The sequence below is a fragment of the Mollisia scopiformis genome, assembly GCF_001500285.1.
Source record: "Mollisia scopiformis unplaced genomic scaffold LY89scaffold_28, whole genome shotgun sequence".
Classification (NCBI taxonomy): Eukaryota; Fungi; Ascomycota; class Leotiomycetes; order Helotiales; family Mollisiaceae; genus Mollisia; species Mollisia scopiformis.
In genome coordinates this window covers 219,823-237,926 of record NW_017263608.1, presented here as the reverse complement: position 1 = coordinate 237,926, position 18,104 = coordinate 219,823, and the positions used below count along the sequence as shown (strand labels likewise).

At 48.2% G+C, this 18,104-nt stretch overlaps 7 protein-coding genes across 7 annotated transcripts; 2 read left to right on the top strand and 5 right to left on the bottom strand.

Moving 5' to 3' along the window:
• Positions 1-2,580: 2,580 nt before the first annotated feature.
• LY89DRAFT_787898 (pectin lyase-like protein) lies at positions 2,581-4,149 on the top strand (the record flags this gene model as incomplete). Its single annotated transcript, XM_018223115.1, has 2 exons — positions 2,581-2,817; positions 2,910-4,149. Exons 1-2 carry the CDS (start codon positions 2,795-2,797, stop codon positions 4,147-4,149), a joined length of 1,263 nt encoding a protein of 420 aa, XP_018063962.1. The 5' UTR covers positions 2,581-2,794.
• Positions 4,150-4,188: 39 nt separating this feature from the next.
• LY89DRAFT_627796 (metal-dependent amidase/aminoacylase/carboxypeptidase) lies at positions 4,189-5,849 on the bottom strand. Its single transcript, XM_018211158.1, has 4 exons — positions 5,554-5,849; positions 4,744-5,498; positions 4,555-4,691; positions 4,189-4,484 (listed from the first exon to the last, which is right to left on the bottom strand). The coding sequence occupies exons 1-4, from the start codon at positions 5,656-5,658 to the stop codon at positions 4,249-4,251; spliced, it is 1,233 nt and encodes a 410-aa protein (XP_018063961.1). The 5' UTR covers positions 5,659-5,849; the 3' UTR covers positions 4,189-4,248.
• A 1,615-nt stretch (positions 5,850-7,464) lies between these two features.
• LY89DRAFT_761217 (glycoside hydrolase) lies at positions 7,465-9,930 on the bottom strand (the record flags this gene model as incomplete). The annotated part of the gene is made up of 7 exons (XM_018221540.1): positions 7,465-7,865; positions 7,916-8,012; positions 8,066-8,280; positions 8,352-8,639; positions 8,745-9,036; positions 9,099-9,259; positions 9,291-9,930. Coding segments are annotated over 7 exons (2,094 nt in total), but the record flags the coding sequence as incomplete, so codon positions are not given.
• A 1,340-nt stretch (positions 9,931-11,270) lies between these two features.
• On the top strand, positions 11,271-13,152 carry LY89DRAFT_724039 (uncharacterized protein; the record flags this gene model as incomplete). Its single annotated transcript, XM_018218865.1, has 5 exons — positions 11,271-11,289; positions 11,374-11,608; positions 11,690-11,852; positions 11,908-12,374; positions 12,423-13,152. 5 exons carry the CDS (start codon positions 11,271-11,273, stop codon positions 13,150-13,152), a joined length of 1,614 nt encoding a protein of 537 aa, XP_018063959.1.
• A 1,359-nt stretch (positions 13,153-14,511) lies between these two features.
• LY89DRAFT_542395 (uncharacterized protein) lies at positions 14,512-14,694 on the bottom strand (the record flags this gene model as incomplete). Its single annotated transcript, XM_018208194.1, has 1 exon — positions 14,512-14,694. A coding segment is annotated over one exon (183 nt), but the record flags the coding sequence as incomplete, so codon positions are not given.
• A 527-nt stretch (positions 14,695-15,221) lies between these two features.
• LY89DRAFT_675771 (uncharacterized protein) lies at positions 15,222-15,836 on the bottom strand (the record flags this gene model as incomplete). The annotated part of the gene is made up of 2 exons (XM_018213536.1): positions 15,222-15,419; positions 15,495-15,836. The coding sequence occupies 2 exons, from the start codon at positions 15,834-15,836 to the stop codon at positions 15,222-15,224; spliced, it is 540 nt and encodes a 179-aa protein (XP_018063957.1).
• Positions 15,837-16,862: 1,026 nt separating this feature from the next.
• Positions 16,863-17,528, bottom strand: LY89DRAFT_597408 (uncharacterized protein; the record flags this gene model as incomplete). The annotated part of the gene is made up of 2 exons (XM_018209976.1): positions 16,863-17,423; positions 17,475-17,528. 2 exons carry the CDS (start codon positions 17,526-17,528, stop codon positions 16,863-16,865), a joined length of 615 nt encoding a protein of 204 aa, XP_018063956.1.
• Between the last annotated feature and the right edge of the window lie 576 nt (positions 17,529-18,104).

Genomic DNA, 18,104 nt, shown 5'->3' with positions numbered 1-18,104 from the left:
TCAACGAAAGAGAACAGGAGCCTCGAGATACCCAGCTCTACTCGACCTTGTGCCTCCATTGATGCCTGATAGCTCCCTATTCCGTCTTGTATTCCTTCGAGTTGTGAGATAGCAAGGGAGAGTAGAAAATTCGGCTGCATCGATTTAGCTTTCTTGAACTGGATAATCAGCGAAGGAGGTGGCGATTCTGTCCGAGAAGATCAGCATGATGGAAGTGGAGCCAGCCGAGGAGAGTGTCGACGCTGGCTCTTAAGAGGATATTACCCTTTTTTCTTGTGGGCTGAAGAAGGTGGGAATTTGACTGACAGATGTCGAACTCTTCACAGTATCTCCACAAGCCCTGGAATCAGCGAACGAGGAGACATTTTCGTCTAGAAGTATCACCTGGATGAAAATCTAGTCAACGAAGGAGACCGGCCACATTAGCTTGTGGAAAGATTGTCGCTGTTACTCACTTGAGCTGGGAGAGGATGAGATACTTGCCTGGTAAGCCGGAGAATCTTAAAATTATTTCTTCACGCTCTGGGATTCGCAAAGGAGAGTCGACGATTATCTTGTGAATCCTGCTTGCCTAATCTAGAATCAACGACAGCGAGCCGCCAGCTGGTGGAATTCTCTGCCTGGAGCTCCGCAAAACGAAAGAGAACGCTAGATCTCCTTGGCGACATGGTCTCCAGCGAACATCGGTATTATTCACAAATAAAGACGATATATTTTCCCAGCAAAATTCGACTGGAGAAGCTTACCCTGTTGGACTTATGGATCAACTGGAATCAACTGAAGAGGACATCTTATTGACCTGGTAGGATCTCAAGTCTCTGAAGTCCAGCGCCGACAGAAGAGAAGCAAGTTACGGCCTGACAGGACCATAACTTGGCGTCCACTACCCATGAAGACGACAGCCTGGTTACAAGGTGCGGCTCCTTCTTCCTGACTCAAACAATCATGGAAGAGTACGACGACTTGGCCCAACAGGATCTCGCTGTGACCGCTGGAATCAACGGCAACAGACGACTCGATGACTTGCCAGGATCCTCTTCTTCACCTCTGGAATTGACGACGGAATACGGCTCATTGATTTCCAAAATCCTCTTCCTTGCCTCTGAAATCAACGACAGACAGCGACCCAATGACTTGTTAAAAGCGTCTTCCCCGACCCCTGATATGAACCATGAGATATATTTCATTCATTTGCTACCATCCTCTTCCTCAACTTTTGGAACCAACGACAGCGACGACCCATGAATTTGCTAACAACCACTCCCTCGAGCTCGACACCGACAAGAGAAACTGAGATGTTTCCTAGCCCTGGAGTCCCGGGACAAACGAGAACGAGAACTTGGCTGGCGAGCTCCTCCTGCTGAGGTCCAGGGTCCATGGAAAAGAATTGCTGATGGATCTTCTTCTCTTGCGCTCCAAGATTGTCGAGAGAGCACAAGGTGGCTCCTCAGTAAGATCCTGATTCCTTAACATGCGCAATTCCAAAATTGAGGGCCAAGACTGACCATGTGCACTCCACAGACCTATCGCAACCCGAGACAACCTCCACAAATGCAAAACAGCCTCGAGAAAGCAACAAAAAGTACGAAAAAAATCTCCCTCCCTCCATACTCTCCTCATACCCGAAGAAACGAGCCTCCTCCTACTATTGCCCTCTGGCAGCGCGAACAGTCCTATCTTTCCTGGAGATGGCATTACAATGCGAAAATCATATAGAGAACTCTCTACATACACACTCCTTCTAGGAGACTCTCTACAACATGTCACCAAGCCATGTCAACTTCGATCCCCAAGCACTTAAGAGCCGAGGACGGCCTCTTTGTCGAATCCACACTTGCACGATTCCCAAGGGGCCTTGTTCTTCTACAAATACTCTCCATATCACGCTCTCTTGGGCTGGAAGGGGAGGCGGAATCGTAGGCTCTTCTGACGTCTTGAAGGGCTGGCAGTGAGTTAAGAGACACTTGCATTCCTCTTCTTGGTTCGAAGCTTCGGGAGCTGAGACGTGGCTGGATTCTGGCTTGACAACACTCTCCTGGATCATCGAGGTTCAACTCTCAAATTGCAGTGCTACGGGCACACAAGAAGGGCTCTAAGCACTTTATCTCTCCATAAAGCAATCCATACACGAGGTGGCCCAAGAGGTGACATCCCACAGCCATGCAGCGGCCTCATCGAAGGTAGAAGCCGAAGAAGAGCGTTAACAATCCTTGGTACAGATGACAAGTGGGCAAAACTCGAAGGAGAAGGATCACCGAAGCCGGAAGTCGAAGGAACAATAGCTAAGAGTGAAGAACGGCCTCCTATTCTCGGGCCGCCGCCGCCGCCAAGAAAAGAAGTTTCGGAGAAATACCACTGCGGGGCAGAACTATCCGCAGATCCCACCACTCCACATGGACTATATCTCAAGCAACTAAACCTATTTTGTAGGCGATGCATCCCCGAAATTCCCCAACCGAGGATCCTTTGTTTCAATTGGCCCTGTTGCAGGCTGATTGCAGTCGTCAGTAGAAAGTCCGAACTTTATTGTGGAATAGGAGAGCTAGAAATATTGCGGGTGAGGGATGTTCGTACGTCGATCTTGTCTTCCTAATATCGATCATGATAGATGGAAAAAGGAGTGCCGAAATAGTTAATGTCTACAAAGCATGCCACGCGTTCACAGAGAGTACCTTCTTCTGTAGCTGTGGAAACAAATTGATCCATGGACGACAAATGGCAGGAATAAAGATCAGACGAGTTGCGGAGTCCAACCCACCCTTTTCGGAAATACACTCTATAATGGCACGACGTTATGGGATCCAGACATGTTATTAAATATGTTCTCTCATTTCATATAGCACTCTCTCAGATTTATTTGTCAACAAACGTCAATCTCACCAAGCACTCATTTGCTAACTCTCAACTAGTAGCTTGTCAAGCAACATGTCAAGATTTCGCCAAATTACGCAGTTCTCACTCATCGCTCTTGCTTCCTTCGCCAATGCACGGGGGACGCCTGTAAGAAGAAATCCAGATCACGGAGTTGCCAAACGAGCTGTCTGCACGCCAACTTCTGCAGGCGACGCAGGAACAGACGATGTACCAGCCATCGAATCAGCTATCGCAAGTTGCGGAAATGGAGGAACAATCGTCATCCCAGCCGAAACAACATACGCCCTTCGATCAACCCTCTCCTTTGCCGGATGCGCCAACTGCGACTTCCAAATCGAGGGTACTCTCAAAGCCTCCGATGATCTAACATACTGGGAAGGAAAGAAAGCAATCTTCCTCATGTCAGACATCACAAGTGCCAAAGTCCACTCAGTTACTGGAACAGGTCTCGTGGATGGAAACGGTCAAGCTGCATATGATTACTTTGCGCAAAACAGCAGCTACGCACGACCAACTCTCTGGTACATCACCGGCTCAAACTCCATCACGATCTCGAACCTCGAGTTCAGGAACGCACCCAACGTCTTCCATTCCGCGGCAGGAAACTCCAAGAATATAGCTTACAGCGACATCACCCTGATCGCTGAATCGAGCTCTTTCAACGTGCCCAAGAACACGGACGGCTGGGACATCGGGCCAGCGACTTACGTGACAATCACCAATGCGGATGTTAGCAACCAAGATGATTGCGTTGCGTTCAAACCCGGCGCAAGCTATGTGTCCGTCAGCGGCATCACTTGCACCGGCTCCCACGGATTGTCTGTCGGAAGCCTGGGAGAATCGGGCACAACCTTCGTTGAGAATATCTACGTTTACAACGCGACCATGATCTCCTCTACCAAGGCAGTAGGAATCAAGCTCTACCCCGGCGGCTACGGAACAGCGACCGTCAGCAACGTAACCTGGGACACGGTCACGGTTACGGATTGCGCGTACGCGGCCCAGATCCAGAGCTGTTATGGTCAGACGGCTGCTTATTGTGCTGAGAATCCAGGCTCGGGAACGATCACTGATGTTTATTTTAAGAATTTCAAGGGGACGACGAGTACGAGTTATGAGCCGGTGGTAGCGAATCTGGATTGTCCGGCGGATGGAATTTGTGATATTTATTTGAGCGGGTGGGATGTTGCCCCGCCGAGTGGGACGGCGGAGTATCTTTGTGCTAATATTGATAGTTCGCCTGGTATTACGTGTACGAGTGGTGCCTCTAGATGATGAAAGCCGAAGGAGGATTTTGAGATTGAATGAAAGTTTCTGAGATATTTGTATTTATTGGGATATTGGTTTTCTACTCCTTTCGTGATACCATCCGCACTATTCTTGAGCACTCAACCACTCCTTGAACCCTTTATCCACTTCCTCCGCGAATGCCTTCTCCAGCAGAACCTTCACTGCAACACCAGCCATTCCCTTGCTCGTCAACAATGTCAATCGATGCGCCTCGTCAGTCGCGGCTGCGTCCGTGAAGCCTGGAGTGTGATTTGCAGCATTGTCCTTGATTGGAATAGCATACAGACCGTGAAATGAGGGTACAACCTGTGAGACGTTTCCTAACAGTATTGTCAGCTGAATATACTTTCAATCACCGGACATTGGGCAAAATAGCAAATTGATGCATACCCTGATCTGTAGAGTATGCTCCAGGCTCTTCCTTCTCACCTACTGGCCATTTATCTTCTGGTGAAACACTCTTCATGACCTCTGAGTATGCAAGGCAGAGAGAGCGACTTGGTCTCAAGTCTGCATACATGTTTGTCCTGACACAAATTAGCTGCAAATCTCCAGCATCCATGGGACATTGATACTTACTGTAAAAACTCGACCGTACACCTAGTCGCAATGGCAGCTCCTTCGAAGCACTTCACAACCCTCTCCTGCAACTCCTTCGTCTCCTTCAAGGTCGATCCTCGCACATTATAGTCAAGAATACTCTTCGGCGTGATAATATTGGCTCGATGTCCACCCTCTATCATGACACCTTGGATTCTCTGATCTGGTTTGATTTGCTGCCTCAACATACTCGTTCCATTGTAAGCCAACACCGCCGCATCAAGAGCATTAATACCCTCATGCGGAGCAGCTGCAGCATGAGCCGGCTTGCCCGTGAACGTAGCTCGGAATTTGGCAGACGCCATGCAAGTCCCATAGGTAACATTCGCAAGCGTAGAAAATGGATGCGTCATGAAGCAAGCAGCGACACCTTTGTATGCTCCAGCATCAATAAGCTTCAGTTTTCCTCCACCGCCTTCTTCGGCTGGAGTTCCGAGACAACGAGCTTTGCCTGGCAGGGAGTATTTCTTCATAGCCGCCACCGTGCCTAGGAAAGCGGCAATAGAACCAGTGGCGATCAAGTTGTGGCCACATGCATGACCAATACCTGGTAGAGCGTCATATTCGACGTTGAAGGCGACGAGGGGACCGTCGTCTGTGCCGTAGTCGCAGACGAAGGAGGTTTCGAGACCATATGCGTGAGGGGTGACTTCGAAGCCTTGGGAGCGGAGGAATGCAACGATGTTATCGTGAGCTTTGAATTCTTCGTAGCTCAGTTCTGGACTTTCGTGGATCTGGGAGGGAGCAAGTCAGTATCATCATGTGATATGGTGGGGTAATGATGAAGACCTTGCGGTTGATGTCGTGCAGCTCGGTGTCTAGGTCATCTATGGATTTGTTAATTGTTTCCTGGTAGGTCGCCGGCGAAACTTCTTGTCTTGAGATTTGGGTCATATTGCGACGGTTGCAGTCTCTCTTGAGCGTTTCTGGGTGAGATTTTGATAGCAGCGGGTTTACTGAGAATCGGTATTGAGAGCGGCAGGAGCTTTATGTCTGGATTTCGGTCTCGATATCGTCGTCTCCGTTTACAAAAGTAAAAAGTGGGTCTGCCTTGTCGTATCTTCGACTTTGGGTGTCGAAAGTGTTGTCGGGCTGTGGACGAAAGTTTCGCAAGACATCCCAAAGTAGTAAGTGGGGTGAAAGATGGTGGCGTCTGCGATTATTGGTCAGAATCTGCGAGATGAAGTCACGGAGAGAAAAGATGTCTCAGGTGTGCCAGCAACGATCTCTTACTTGGCATTTTCAGGGCTCAGTAAACGTAATATCTTCTTCGTCTAAGTGTGGAAGATATGCGTCATATGTTAGGTCTGGGTTATCTGCGTCACGTGATGAGAATATCCTGCCAAATCAAGGATCTTCAATCAGAAGTTGGAGACTTTTCACTTTATCAATTTCATCCTTGTCGGAAGTTTGCTGTCGGTCTCGTTCTGCGGCCGAGATACTCAATTCGGGAAAGGGGGAGCGGTCAAATTAAGCGAGTCATGCAATATTTCATGAATTGAATTTGACTTGAAGACTAGTCCGAAAGACACTTTCGACTATAAGGCTACAATAAAGTCCTTCACGCTACCCGGAGTGATATTTACTTCCCCATGGAAGGTGATGGTGTCATAGCAGGCATATTAACCGAAGCATAGCTACGACTAGAAACCACAGATCCATACGCAGTAACCGTTGCAAAACTCGCCACCGTTGTTGACGACACTGCAAAACCCGCTGGTACAGTCGGCTCAGGCTGATACGCGATCTTCGCAGACTCGATACCAAATTCGGCCATCTCCTTTGCACAAGACTTATCTTCGCACTTGATCAGACCCATTCTGTCGGCAATCTCTTGGGCTTCAAACAAGTCGTCTGAGAAGTCTTCCTCGTCTGTATCCATATCCATGGTAGAATTGAGACCCAGGGCAGCCATGTCATCTGATAAGAGTAAGTCTCGCTTTGCAACATATTGCTTCTTGTAATCATCTCTCAACGCCAGGGCTGTGGGATTGGTGAGCCACCATGGATCTCTATCCAGAATAGCATATCCGCGATCATCTTTACCAGCACGCGAAGGTTGGCATCTATTATCTCCGAGGCCCATATCTGCTGGCATAGGGTTTGGCATTTCCGTGAACTCGTACTTGAAGGTCTTTCTCTTGTACACTGCCTCAACAGATAACGTTATTGTTGTTGTATGATCGGCTCCGACGTGTTCTGGGGATCTTTTTGTTTTGATGTTCCGTCGTTCTGCTGTCAAAGGACATTCGCCTTTCCATTCACGGCCAGCTTTGCCGTTTTCTGGACCGTCGATGAGGCGGATGAATTGGATGAAGTCGACAGATGATCTCGCGGGATCAGCTCCCTCTAAACTCAGGTAACCGTCATTGATGGTGAGGAACAATGCTGGGGGCCACTGAGTGGATATTAGCGCACTTCTGATGTCAGGACGGACAATTTAAAGCCTCATACCTCGTCCCGCTCACACTTTGTGCCCCAATTGTCTGGCGAACTCCATCCTAGTCCTGCTGGTCGATCTTTGTTGTACTCGGTAACGGCCAATCTCTTCGTTTTCCCTGTAGGCATTCCAATGTAACGACAAGTGAAAAGATCAAGGTTCACTCCGACATTTCGGCTAATCACCGAAGCTACGAAAAGAGTCAGCTTCATTTCAAACGGGACACTCCATCCAGTTGAGCTGAAAAGCCGACCACTATTTCACCAAGTATGATCAAAATACTGAAGGATATACTCACAATAATGAAGACAAGCCTGCCCACCAGCAGACTTACCACCAGAATACGTGCACTTCAACGTCCCCATACTCCCCGGCTCATCACTAATCTTCGTCGTAATAGTCTCATACTTCTCAGCATTACAAGGAGCTGCTCGCTTCACATGTTTTGGCTGCCGAGGACACTCTGAACTCGTCTTGGCGGACGAATGCGATGACTTCGGGGGCCGGCTCTCCGCGGGCTTGTCTGTAGGCTTGTTCATATCTAATGTATGTTTCTTGCCGAATACTTTGAATTCGGCTTTGCCTTCTTTTTCGATGCCTTTGACGCATCCTTCGATTATGGCTGGCGTCGCGGCGATTTCTGCTAGGTCTGCGATTTCACCTGTTTTTCTCGTTACTTTGACAACTAGTTGGGATGAAAGGGCTACTTACCGAAGATAGGGATAGCATCTTCAAGGAGTTCGAGGGGGAGGAGTAGAGCAGGGACCGCAATCCTGCAGAATGCTTTCGCTGCAATATCAAGAGCTACCTTGAGATTTATCAGCCTGTGGCCGGCGTCATTTTGGGTGTCAGGACTCTAACCTGAGCTGCGATGGCCTCTGCAGCACTTTTGGCAAGAGCTGTGGCGTCTTTCACCAAGTCTGCTCCATTCGGAGCTGGCTTGAATCCTTTGCAACAATAGCTTTGTATGCCACCAGTGCAAGTTTGGTCACCCTTCTTCTCTTTATGATTCGTATCTTGCACGATCTCCGTTTCCCCGTTGTCGCAGCCACTCATGCATGACAGCCCTACTCCACCTATTCGCAAATGTTAGAGTCAGCATATGTTTCCCCTTTCTAGATGCAGAATTATCAGGTGATGGACTTACGATAACCCCTCCATTGACATACACCCATAATGGTACCATCATCGCAGCATAAATTTCGATACATCTTTTTCGGGCAACGATCATTAGTAGAAAGGTCTCCAGGCTGGCCATTCATTTGTGCAACCTGATTGGTTCCTTTCTTGCAACTCGTATCACAGTCTGTAGTGTAGCAAGTAATCCCAGCTACAGCATTATCACTCGCCTGTTTCGCATCCTGTTGATCTTGTGTAGAAACTGCGCTCCCAGCCGCTGAGTTTCCGTTGCTGCCTTTTTGGTCGATCTTGAAAACTTCTCAGTACATGTGTGAGAACTTTCAAGCATCACTCACCTGGTCAATTGCCCACACCTATCAAGACATTAGTAATCACTTCAATTAGGAACGAAAATAATGACTTACCATCAAACCTCCAAGACACCTCTCATTTGCAAAATCACGCTTCTGCTTGAAAGTATCGTCGTCATCATAACTGACCCATTGGTTGCCGCCCCAAGTGATGTGTTTGATCCCAGCTTTCTTGTCCCAGACAGGTTTAAGATTGTTAGTAGAAATGATATCTTTAATCTCTTGAAGATCAAGGATTCCAGCGGCATTTGAACAAGGTCCTGGATTTGCACCACCTGAGAACTGGCATACACCATTTGGAGTGCTACATGAAGAGTCCTTGAGAGTGAAACTTCTCCCGTACTTAGAAATCAGGGATGTTAGCTGCTGGCGATGCGACGAGTGTGAAGTGAGAATTGACTTACCCAGCCTTGACCTAGCACCACCTTGCTGGAGCTGACACCTGCGCGCCAAAGAAGATCCAGACCTCCGTCTATCTCTGTAATATTGGTGTGAGGAGCGATGTACGGTCCCACGAACTTAGAAGCGGAGTCCCAGACCCCATGCACCACAAAACGCATCAGCCCTAGAATATTATTATCCTTCACGGAACTTACAATCATAACTCATTAAATTGAACCAATCCACCGAGGACTGCATCCCCACCAAATCAAAATGCTGCAAATACCAATACGAGGTCGGTAACGTAACCGTGATGCCATACTTCGTACCAAATGACGCTCTCATATCACTGACCAGCTGCACATAATTGGCTGTATCACCCGATGCACCTCCACGGTCATCAGCTTGAGGGTATTCCCAATCCAAGTCAACGCCGTCAAATCCATACGTATCCATGAACTGTTTCAATCCACTTATGAACTTTTGCCGGTTCGCAGAAGTGCTAGACATAGTAGAAAACGCTGTCCTCGTGGGTCCAGGATCAGTAAACGACCATCCACCAACCGAGATCCAAGTCTGGACCCCACTAGATTTCAAGGCTGTAAATCTGTTGTAGAGAGCGCCTGTTTTGCCATCCATAGGCGCTATGGCAAAGGTTGTTGGGTCGAAGAATGCGAATGCGAAGTTGATGTGGGTGAAGCCGTTCAGATTTAGGTCTTCTGGGGCTACACTTTGGCATTTTCGTGTATTAGACCAAGACTCGTAGTATCCGATTGAACGCTTGGAACCACTGCCGCCACCACCGCAGGATGGTCGATTTGGTGCTCCGCAGCCACCGAAGCCTGTTTGGCATCCTTTTAGACAGAAGTCATCTGTGCTGCCGCAGAAGCTGCAAAATCCTTAATTAGCACATTTTCATTATAATTAAAACATGAGAGGTAAAAAAGAGTCAATGAAGAAGATGCATACCCGAATTGAGAACAGCAAACGTTCAATGGACATTTCTGCTTTCCAGCTACACCGTACTGGCCGCATTCCGCTTTGGAATCACATTTCGAAGTACAATTTCCCTTTCCACATTCAGATGGAGAGTATCCACAAAGCCCATTCGTCCCACAGCAAGCGGTAATAGGACATGGTGTTTGAGCGTTACATGTTCCTGTTGGTAGAGCACCAGGGATAAGAACTGAAAGATTTGTGATTGAATTAGCATCGATTCCAGCGAAGAGGCCAGAGTATGACTGAGCTCCTGCCAAAGTGAAATGGCATAACAAGAAGAGAATCAAGCGGTATTCCATTGTAGTGAAGCTCATATAATCTCATTGATGCTCCTCTTATTCACTGGGTGAGATGAAGCTGGGTGTAGCTCAAGACTGAAGTCTGCCCCACATTCGCTTGAAGTGCAGCTTGCGCTTCTGATTTCCACTCCGGAACCGAATCCGAACTCAAGGGTGCCTCGTGAAGGATTACTTCAGACAAGCAATAAGGAATCCAAATACCGTCTTACGCCAAATAATGAAGAATACATTGAAAATGTAAGATTGCAACCGCACTGCGCCTCTGACAATATTGCGAAGCCTTCAACGTCTAGCTTTAACCGAGAAATTCACGCAGCCAAAGACAGCTTCAGAACCCAACTCTAAATTGCTGAGTAAGATCGTTGATGGGTGCCTGAGTTCGTGCATGCTTTTCAATCTCTGATGTATGAGTTGCAATTAAAGTTTAAGGCGCAGTCTTCAGTGATTGGTAGAGCCGGCCAAATCTTCCTGGTGGCAGCCACAGCCGCCTCGGGTATCGATCGTTTACCCGCCCCTGAAGATGCATGTCATCCACTTTTTGAAAGGGTTGTCAACTTATCTAGATTATCGGCCGACTTTCAGATATTACCCAACCAGGTTTCTCATCAGAGGTGTGGCTGCGCAAGACGATCTAGCACTTGCTTAAGGATAATTTGAAGCATGCATTGATGGAGCTTACAAGCTGTTCGGAGGTCGGTGGCCTGAAAAGAGTTTTGCAGTTGTTGAAGGAAGAGCAATAGCAAGTTGAACCACTGTCGGTGGGAATAGCTTCACAATGAAGGAAATTTACTCGGTTGCAATCATTGGTGCTTTACTTTATGTCACCGTAGCACAATTCAGTTTATATCCTCCGGTCGACCCCACATTACTTGCTCGAGCATACAATATAACTCCAGCATGTATTACAGCACTGTATGTAAGATAAACAAGTTATCTAAATCGAAAAGTATACAATCTCCTTGGAACTAAGAAGTGATATTTAGAAACGAAAACCTGCCAGACTGCGATCCAACGCTCTTTCAGATGTCGATTAACTTCGACAACTACTGGTGGGAGGAAGACAACCTCACAGACCTTTGCTTGGGGAATTGCAGCTATGAAGCAACGTTGTGGGACCGAGATGTGACTCAAGCTTGCGCTGATCAATGGATATCAGCGTATGGAAGACTTATTCCTGCGGATTCTATCTCTGGACGATATGTAGATGCAATGAGCACTGCTTGCTTAAGTTCTACGTATGTCTTTGAACGTTCTCCACATTCCATCTAACGCCCATCTCAAATTGTAGTTTACTAATCTGTGACTGTGTGCTTCAGGAGCGAGGAACGATGGTGCTTGGTTTCGGCGCAAAATATTACAGGATCAGACGTTATATATCCTGATTGTATCAAATATCCAACGGACCCCTCATGCACAGGAAATGGAACGAACATCGATCCTGAGGATGAAAGGATGGCGAACTTGTACTCAAACGATGTAGTAAGTCCAGATCTCCTGTCTTTCAGAATATTGTACCAAGAGCCAACATTGCTAGCTATGTGATAACTGCTTCATTCAAATGCTATACGCGCGAGTGACTTCACCCTATCTCGCAGACTCGGATCACTCCGACTACCTCGTAGACCAGCTCCAAGACATAGGTGATGTCTGCAACACTTCAATCCCCAACATCACCGTTCGAGCATTACCAAGTTATGTCCCGGCACCTCCAGTGACATCAATCAACTTCGCAGGAACCACAACAACAACTTCCAAACCACCAGCAACGACAACATGTTCAGGGCAAGTCCTGAACAGCTCAAAGAAACGCTCTGATCAAGTATATGGACGAGACACAGAAGATGACGACGCAACTCCAACCTGCGACAGACTTTCAAAGGCATACGGTATCTCAACTGGAGATCTGCAAGCCAACTCTAATTCTGCCAACTGCACCATAACGGGCAAAGTCTGTCTCCCTTCAGCATGCAAACTCGCCCAAGTCCCGACCGGCGCAACATGGTGAACTTCCCCACCCCCTGACCAACAGAAATACTAACACCTCACCAGCGATTCCCTTGCCGCCAGCCTCCCGGGCAACATAACCACCATCCAATTCCTCACCTGGAACAAAAACATCCTCGGCCTCTGTGACAGCCCCCTCGCCGGCCAATACATCTGCACTTCCGCTCCGGGCGTAAACGGGACCTACACACTCGCCGCGCCTCCCCTGGGAACGGACGCCGACGCCGGAAACCAGCAGCGAGGAGGCCAAGGCGGCTTCGTGACTCCATGTCCCACGTACACCAGTTCTCCCACCGCAGCTCCGGGTCCGACACAAACTGGTATCACGACCGCCTGTAACGCGTACGCCATGGCTGATAACGGGATCGGGTGCGTGGATTTCGCGGCGCTGAATTGTATTCAGACTTCTGATCTGTTCTCTTGGAACGGAGTCCTGGGAGCGAATGGTGAGAACTGTGGGACGGCGTTTTGGGCGAAGGAGTATTATTGTATTGCTATTTTTACGGCGACTGCAACTTCCACAACAACGATACCGCCGCCGACAACGATGACGGGAGGAGCACCGGGACCGACACAGACGGGGATCGTGAGCAGTTGTAATAAGTTCGCGGTGGCGCCGGATGGGATGGGGTGTTATGATTTTGCGACGCTGAATGGGATTACGCAGGCGCAGCTTTATGCGTGGAATACGGTGCTGGGTGTGAACGGGGCGAATTGCGGGACGGCGTTTTGGTCCAAGGAGTATTATTGTGTGGGTGTTAGTGGTGGGAAGTGAGGGGATGATGAGAATGTAGCTACAAGATTCGAATATATCTATATATGGAGGCTTTCTTGAGTCTACTAAGTGAGTGACGCAACGAATGAGATCAAAAAGTGATTTGTATATGCCAGGATTTATGAATGTAAGCAGATAAATATCTGTGTGGAATCAGACACATTGATACAATTATCCTGCACGTTCTTCTCTCCATTAAGAATCGTACATGATAATATCCTTCCCGTTATATTTAGTCCGACCTCAAACCTGATTTAGCGAGCGAGCACTTTTGTCGAAACCAAAAAAAACCCCCAATCCCCACCAAAAAAAGGTTTCAATGGTAAAACTCAGAGTCGCCGACGAATCGACGACTCTTCCAAACCAGCAGCCTGTGCAAGTTTTATAGAAGCTATAAAGTCCATCTGGAAATCTGTCAACTGAGCTAACAGTATATTAGATAACCTTTGGTTTTCCGGACTTAATATGGAAAGGTTTTGCTTATTTAACTCTATACAAGGCTGTCGCTTTAGCGCGAGAAAGGCGTTAGGCGAGTCGAAGGTGAGGTTGAAGGCTACGTCATTTGGATATACTTTCGTAGGTTTTTGAGCTCGCTTGCTATGTCTTTTGCCCTATAGCTAAGTTCGTATGACAACTGACTTCAACTCCCAAATTCATTCACGGCTTCTCCTGCACCCATTTCTCAAGAGCAACCACACACTCCTCCTTCCTAAACTCATCTGGCCACCCATACTCCCTCATAATCCCCTGCATCTCCTGTAAAACACATCATCAGCTTCCTCCTCAATCTCAGCATAGAAATAAAACAAACCTTCACCTCCCCCTCATCTTCCTCATCATCAACCTGCCACAACCTCGGTCTCCCATCCCTATCCCAAAACGCCACCGTATGCAAACTCAACATCTCCATCCTCCACTCCCTTAACGCATCTTTCAGGCTCGGATACGTGTGCTGACACTCATTTCTCCATTTCCGCGGATCATCTTCCTCGTAATCGTCTACTGGTTCATTGTCCCAGATCGTTACGGTGCCTATTTTTATCAATTAAGCTGTGTTTGGAACAGGAAAAGGGAAGAGGGGAGGAGGGGAATACCATCCGTGGTATCGAGTAACACCCACACGCCCCACACATTATCCTCTGCTCTCGTCAAGGGGATCACCCACGGAGGTAATTTTTCGTCTTCGTCGTAGTAGTAATCGGGACTTATATCCACAGCGGTCTCCACATCGAGCGGGACGGCGAACGGTGGGTTTGAGTAATCGATTGGGTAGGTGTGGAAAGCAATTATGTATTCTTTTCCTTCGCTGTTTTTGTTTCGTAGGTATGGGAGATGTTTGAGTAGGTCTATGACCTCGGTGCTCTTTTTGAGGGGGGAGAAGTTCTGTTTGGTGATGTTGGGCCAGCCATCGGGGGGAGGGTAGAGGATGTCGGAGGCGGAGATGAAAGGGAGGGTCGAGAGGGCTTGGTAGTGTTCTGTTAGAGTGGCTATGATGGCGGAAGGGTCGTATGTTGCTGTCACGCCGTCGAGTCTGGGGTCTGGGGGAAGGGGAGGAGTCATGATTTAGGAGGTTTTGATAGTTTGAGCTGGTAGATGCAACAATGTTAACGATGTGACCAAAACACGAGGACTTTGGAGTGTTGCTGTGCCGCTGTCGAAATCCGGAATATGTGAAGTTCCGACTTATGACGATGATCAATTTATCCTGTCTTTGGGAACATCATGATGCTGGTTAAAGAGATTTGCCAGAAATGAGAATTGCGATGGATATTGGAATTCACCCCCCTAAGCGAACCTCGCTTCGCTTACGGAGCCCCACTAAAACATACAGGGTATTTTCAATGTCCAATGTTGATTTGGAACAGTGCCTAGGTAGTTTTCATTCTACGGGAAATACGAAATGGACTCTTCGCTGTAAAAAGTGGATGTCGCCTATCATTTCCTGAGCTCACAAGCTCATTCCCCATCTCCATCCTCATACCCAGCTCCCTCTTGCTCCTTTTGCTCTTCCACAAAAGAATACGGCAAGGCCCACTAGAGTTGACATATTCCTACACACCACATTCTCATCACCCAGCTGCCCTGAAACGTCGTCTACGCCATGGCTGCCTCTTTGGAGCCTTGTAGCAACAAGCATTGTCATCAGAGCAAGGCTCAGTAGCCAAAGAGATAACCCTTGGATTGATGGCTGTTGTAGCCAAGGTCTCTGGGGTGATGGGAACGCAGAAATTCCTGTCCTCAGGCTCGGGGACGTCAACATCATAGACCTAGACGAGTCTCACGACTAGGTTTTTGTCGGCCTCCTCATACATCTCCAACGATGCTACTAAATCATCACCTACCGAGCGTGGCTTGACCTCCTCCCAATTCTCCATCAAATCGAATTCATCCTTCCCAACAAGAAAGACCTTCTCGTTTGGATCGTCGATGGGAGGAGCATTGAAATGAATTTTAATGACAAGCTCGTCCAGGTCGGGATAATCTTCCAAGTTCGTTTGAGCCAGTGCCCTTAGACCAAATGAATCGATTCGCGACTTCTTGATCACCATGCGGTCTTCGCTTCCTTCCGCTGTGTGAAAGTGTGCACAGAAGAATCGAGGAAATCGTGGGATGTATCTTGGGACGTATATCGTATCTGCGAGGTTGTTGAAAGCAAGGCAGAATCCATCTGGACCGTGGATCATTGCATAGACTTTCAAGGCTTCTTCTCTCGACTCGCGGTTGACAACCAGAATCGTGGGATGATGTCCAGCGTGGTTCCACGTGAATTTCGAGTGGGTCTGCAAAGTCTTGTTCTTGATGGGCGAAGGGTCCAATTCGATGACTTGGGGCCCAGGCAGACAGAAACCCCACTACAGCGCATCAGTACCGGCTTTCTTGTGGTCATAGGATTCTTTATTGGGCACTGGAGAGAAGACCAAAAGACCGCAACTTCAAATCTTGACTCTAAGCTCGGCCGGTAGCTTAGAGAAGCAAGTGAACGTCCGATTCTGTTGTGGCGGCATGACTGGCGTCTTAGAAGCGGAACTCAAATCGCCCGCTCGAGAGCTGAAAATCTCATCGACGAATCTCTTTGGGTGGGAGTACGTTCGTGCGATGATTAGAATTGAAATGGGGAGGAAAAGTGCGAGATGATTGAGGGAAAGGAGGGCATTTAAATAGGCAGCCACGTAAGATCTTACTTCCCCTCACTCTGCCACTCCACACACCTCCAGCACCACTAGCCAACAACTGCTTGAAAAAGTCTTAAAAGCATAAATGCTCTTGTTCTTCATGGATTTCGGGGCTAAAGCCTGACTTCTTTATCGTTATTATATCTAGGATCATGAAATAGCTCTCAAGAGCAGAGGCGCTCACAATAATCTTTCTGACACTATTGCAAAGAGGGAATTGAGGAGGCTTGGTTCCCGGAAGCGTGCTAGAAGAGAGTTGGGGGAAGGATATCCTTGAAGTGGAGGTGAATATAAAGACACAAGTGCGCTCGAAAAGACGAATAAAGAGCACTAGCTCTCAATGCTTGAGGCAATTCACAGGTGTGTTCTGCATGAAAATTTTCTTTTGGCTTTGATTCATGAATTCATCGCATAGCATGTACAAAATGATATAACACACATTGCAAACCCCAATCCTCCCCAATTGTCCCAAAGGTATATTCGATTCCATTCGGCCGTAAACTCCCCATCATCCATCCCACCCCTCTCTCCCATCATCTACACGTAAGCATGTCTCCTGCCCGAATGCGAGCTCCTGTGCGAACGATGCGATCCACTCCTTCTATGTCCATGTCTAGAAACATGAGTTTCACGGACATAAGTAGTATCCCTACGATCATCTCTCCTCCCACCCTGGTGGAAGAACGCCAACGCACTCGTAAAAGCAAAGAAAATGCAATTCATAATCCCAAAAGCAAAGCACGCCTTGAGCATACTACACTGTTTGTTGGCCGAAAAATGCAGTCCGTTCACGGTCGCCGAGCCCAGGTACCCGAACGAGATCTGGTAGCTATCGCCCGCGGTGACATGTGTGCAGTTCTGGTGCGAGATGCCGCGCAGCTCGTAGACTCCCGCGATCAGGGCCCCGATGAAGCAGAGGTCGATGAAGGCAACGAAGAGGGAGTTGGATTTCGAGCGGTGGTAGGTGAAGAGGGTGCAGAGGGCCCAGGCGGCGGCGAGGACGGAGACGATGAAGAGGACGAGGATGTAGTTGGGGGTGAGGGCGTTGTTGGAGGCGTAGATGTGGACGAAGTAGGCGAGCATGCCGAGGGTGGGAATCTGTTGTTGTTAGAGATGTTGTTGAGGGTGAGTATGAGTGAGCTTCCTTACCAAGGTGATGATTTCCATGAAGCGCCAGAAGGCGAAGAAGATTCCGAACAACATGATGAAGGTTGGGTGTTTGCTTGCGCAAGCTCTTCTTCTCTATTCTTCAGTCGAGGGCCGTGAGGCTGTCGCGATATTTCGCTCTTGAGGAGAGAAGGAAACGAAACAAAAGCGCAAGCTTGAGTAAGGACACACGGTTCCTTATTAATATCAAGCTTCCTCAACCAAACAAGCTGCTAGTCGAATCGTCGCAGGGAAGAATCCTGTTTTCGCAATAAATTACAGCTCAGACCCGATCAAGGTTAAGGACAAGGTAAGACGAGGCTCTGTGCTGTGCGGGCTCGAGGAAGAACCTTGTACGATTACGATGACGTCGATGAAGGTTTCCCTGGTGGAATTGTGACGATCGACAAAGACGACAAGAAGTAAAAGAAGGAGGGTGGGCTGCAGAGAAGTATTCGACTTACCTGCTGCAGTTTATCAATCGATGCAGCCAATGCAAGAAAAATAGAGGGGTTGGATGCAGGTGAGAATTGCGGTGGTTGGTTCGCGCTACTCGGCAACCCCATGCAAGGTGACAGCATCACCACCACCAGAGAGGAAGGAGAAACGTGGAATTGGGACAGGAAGTTGAGT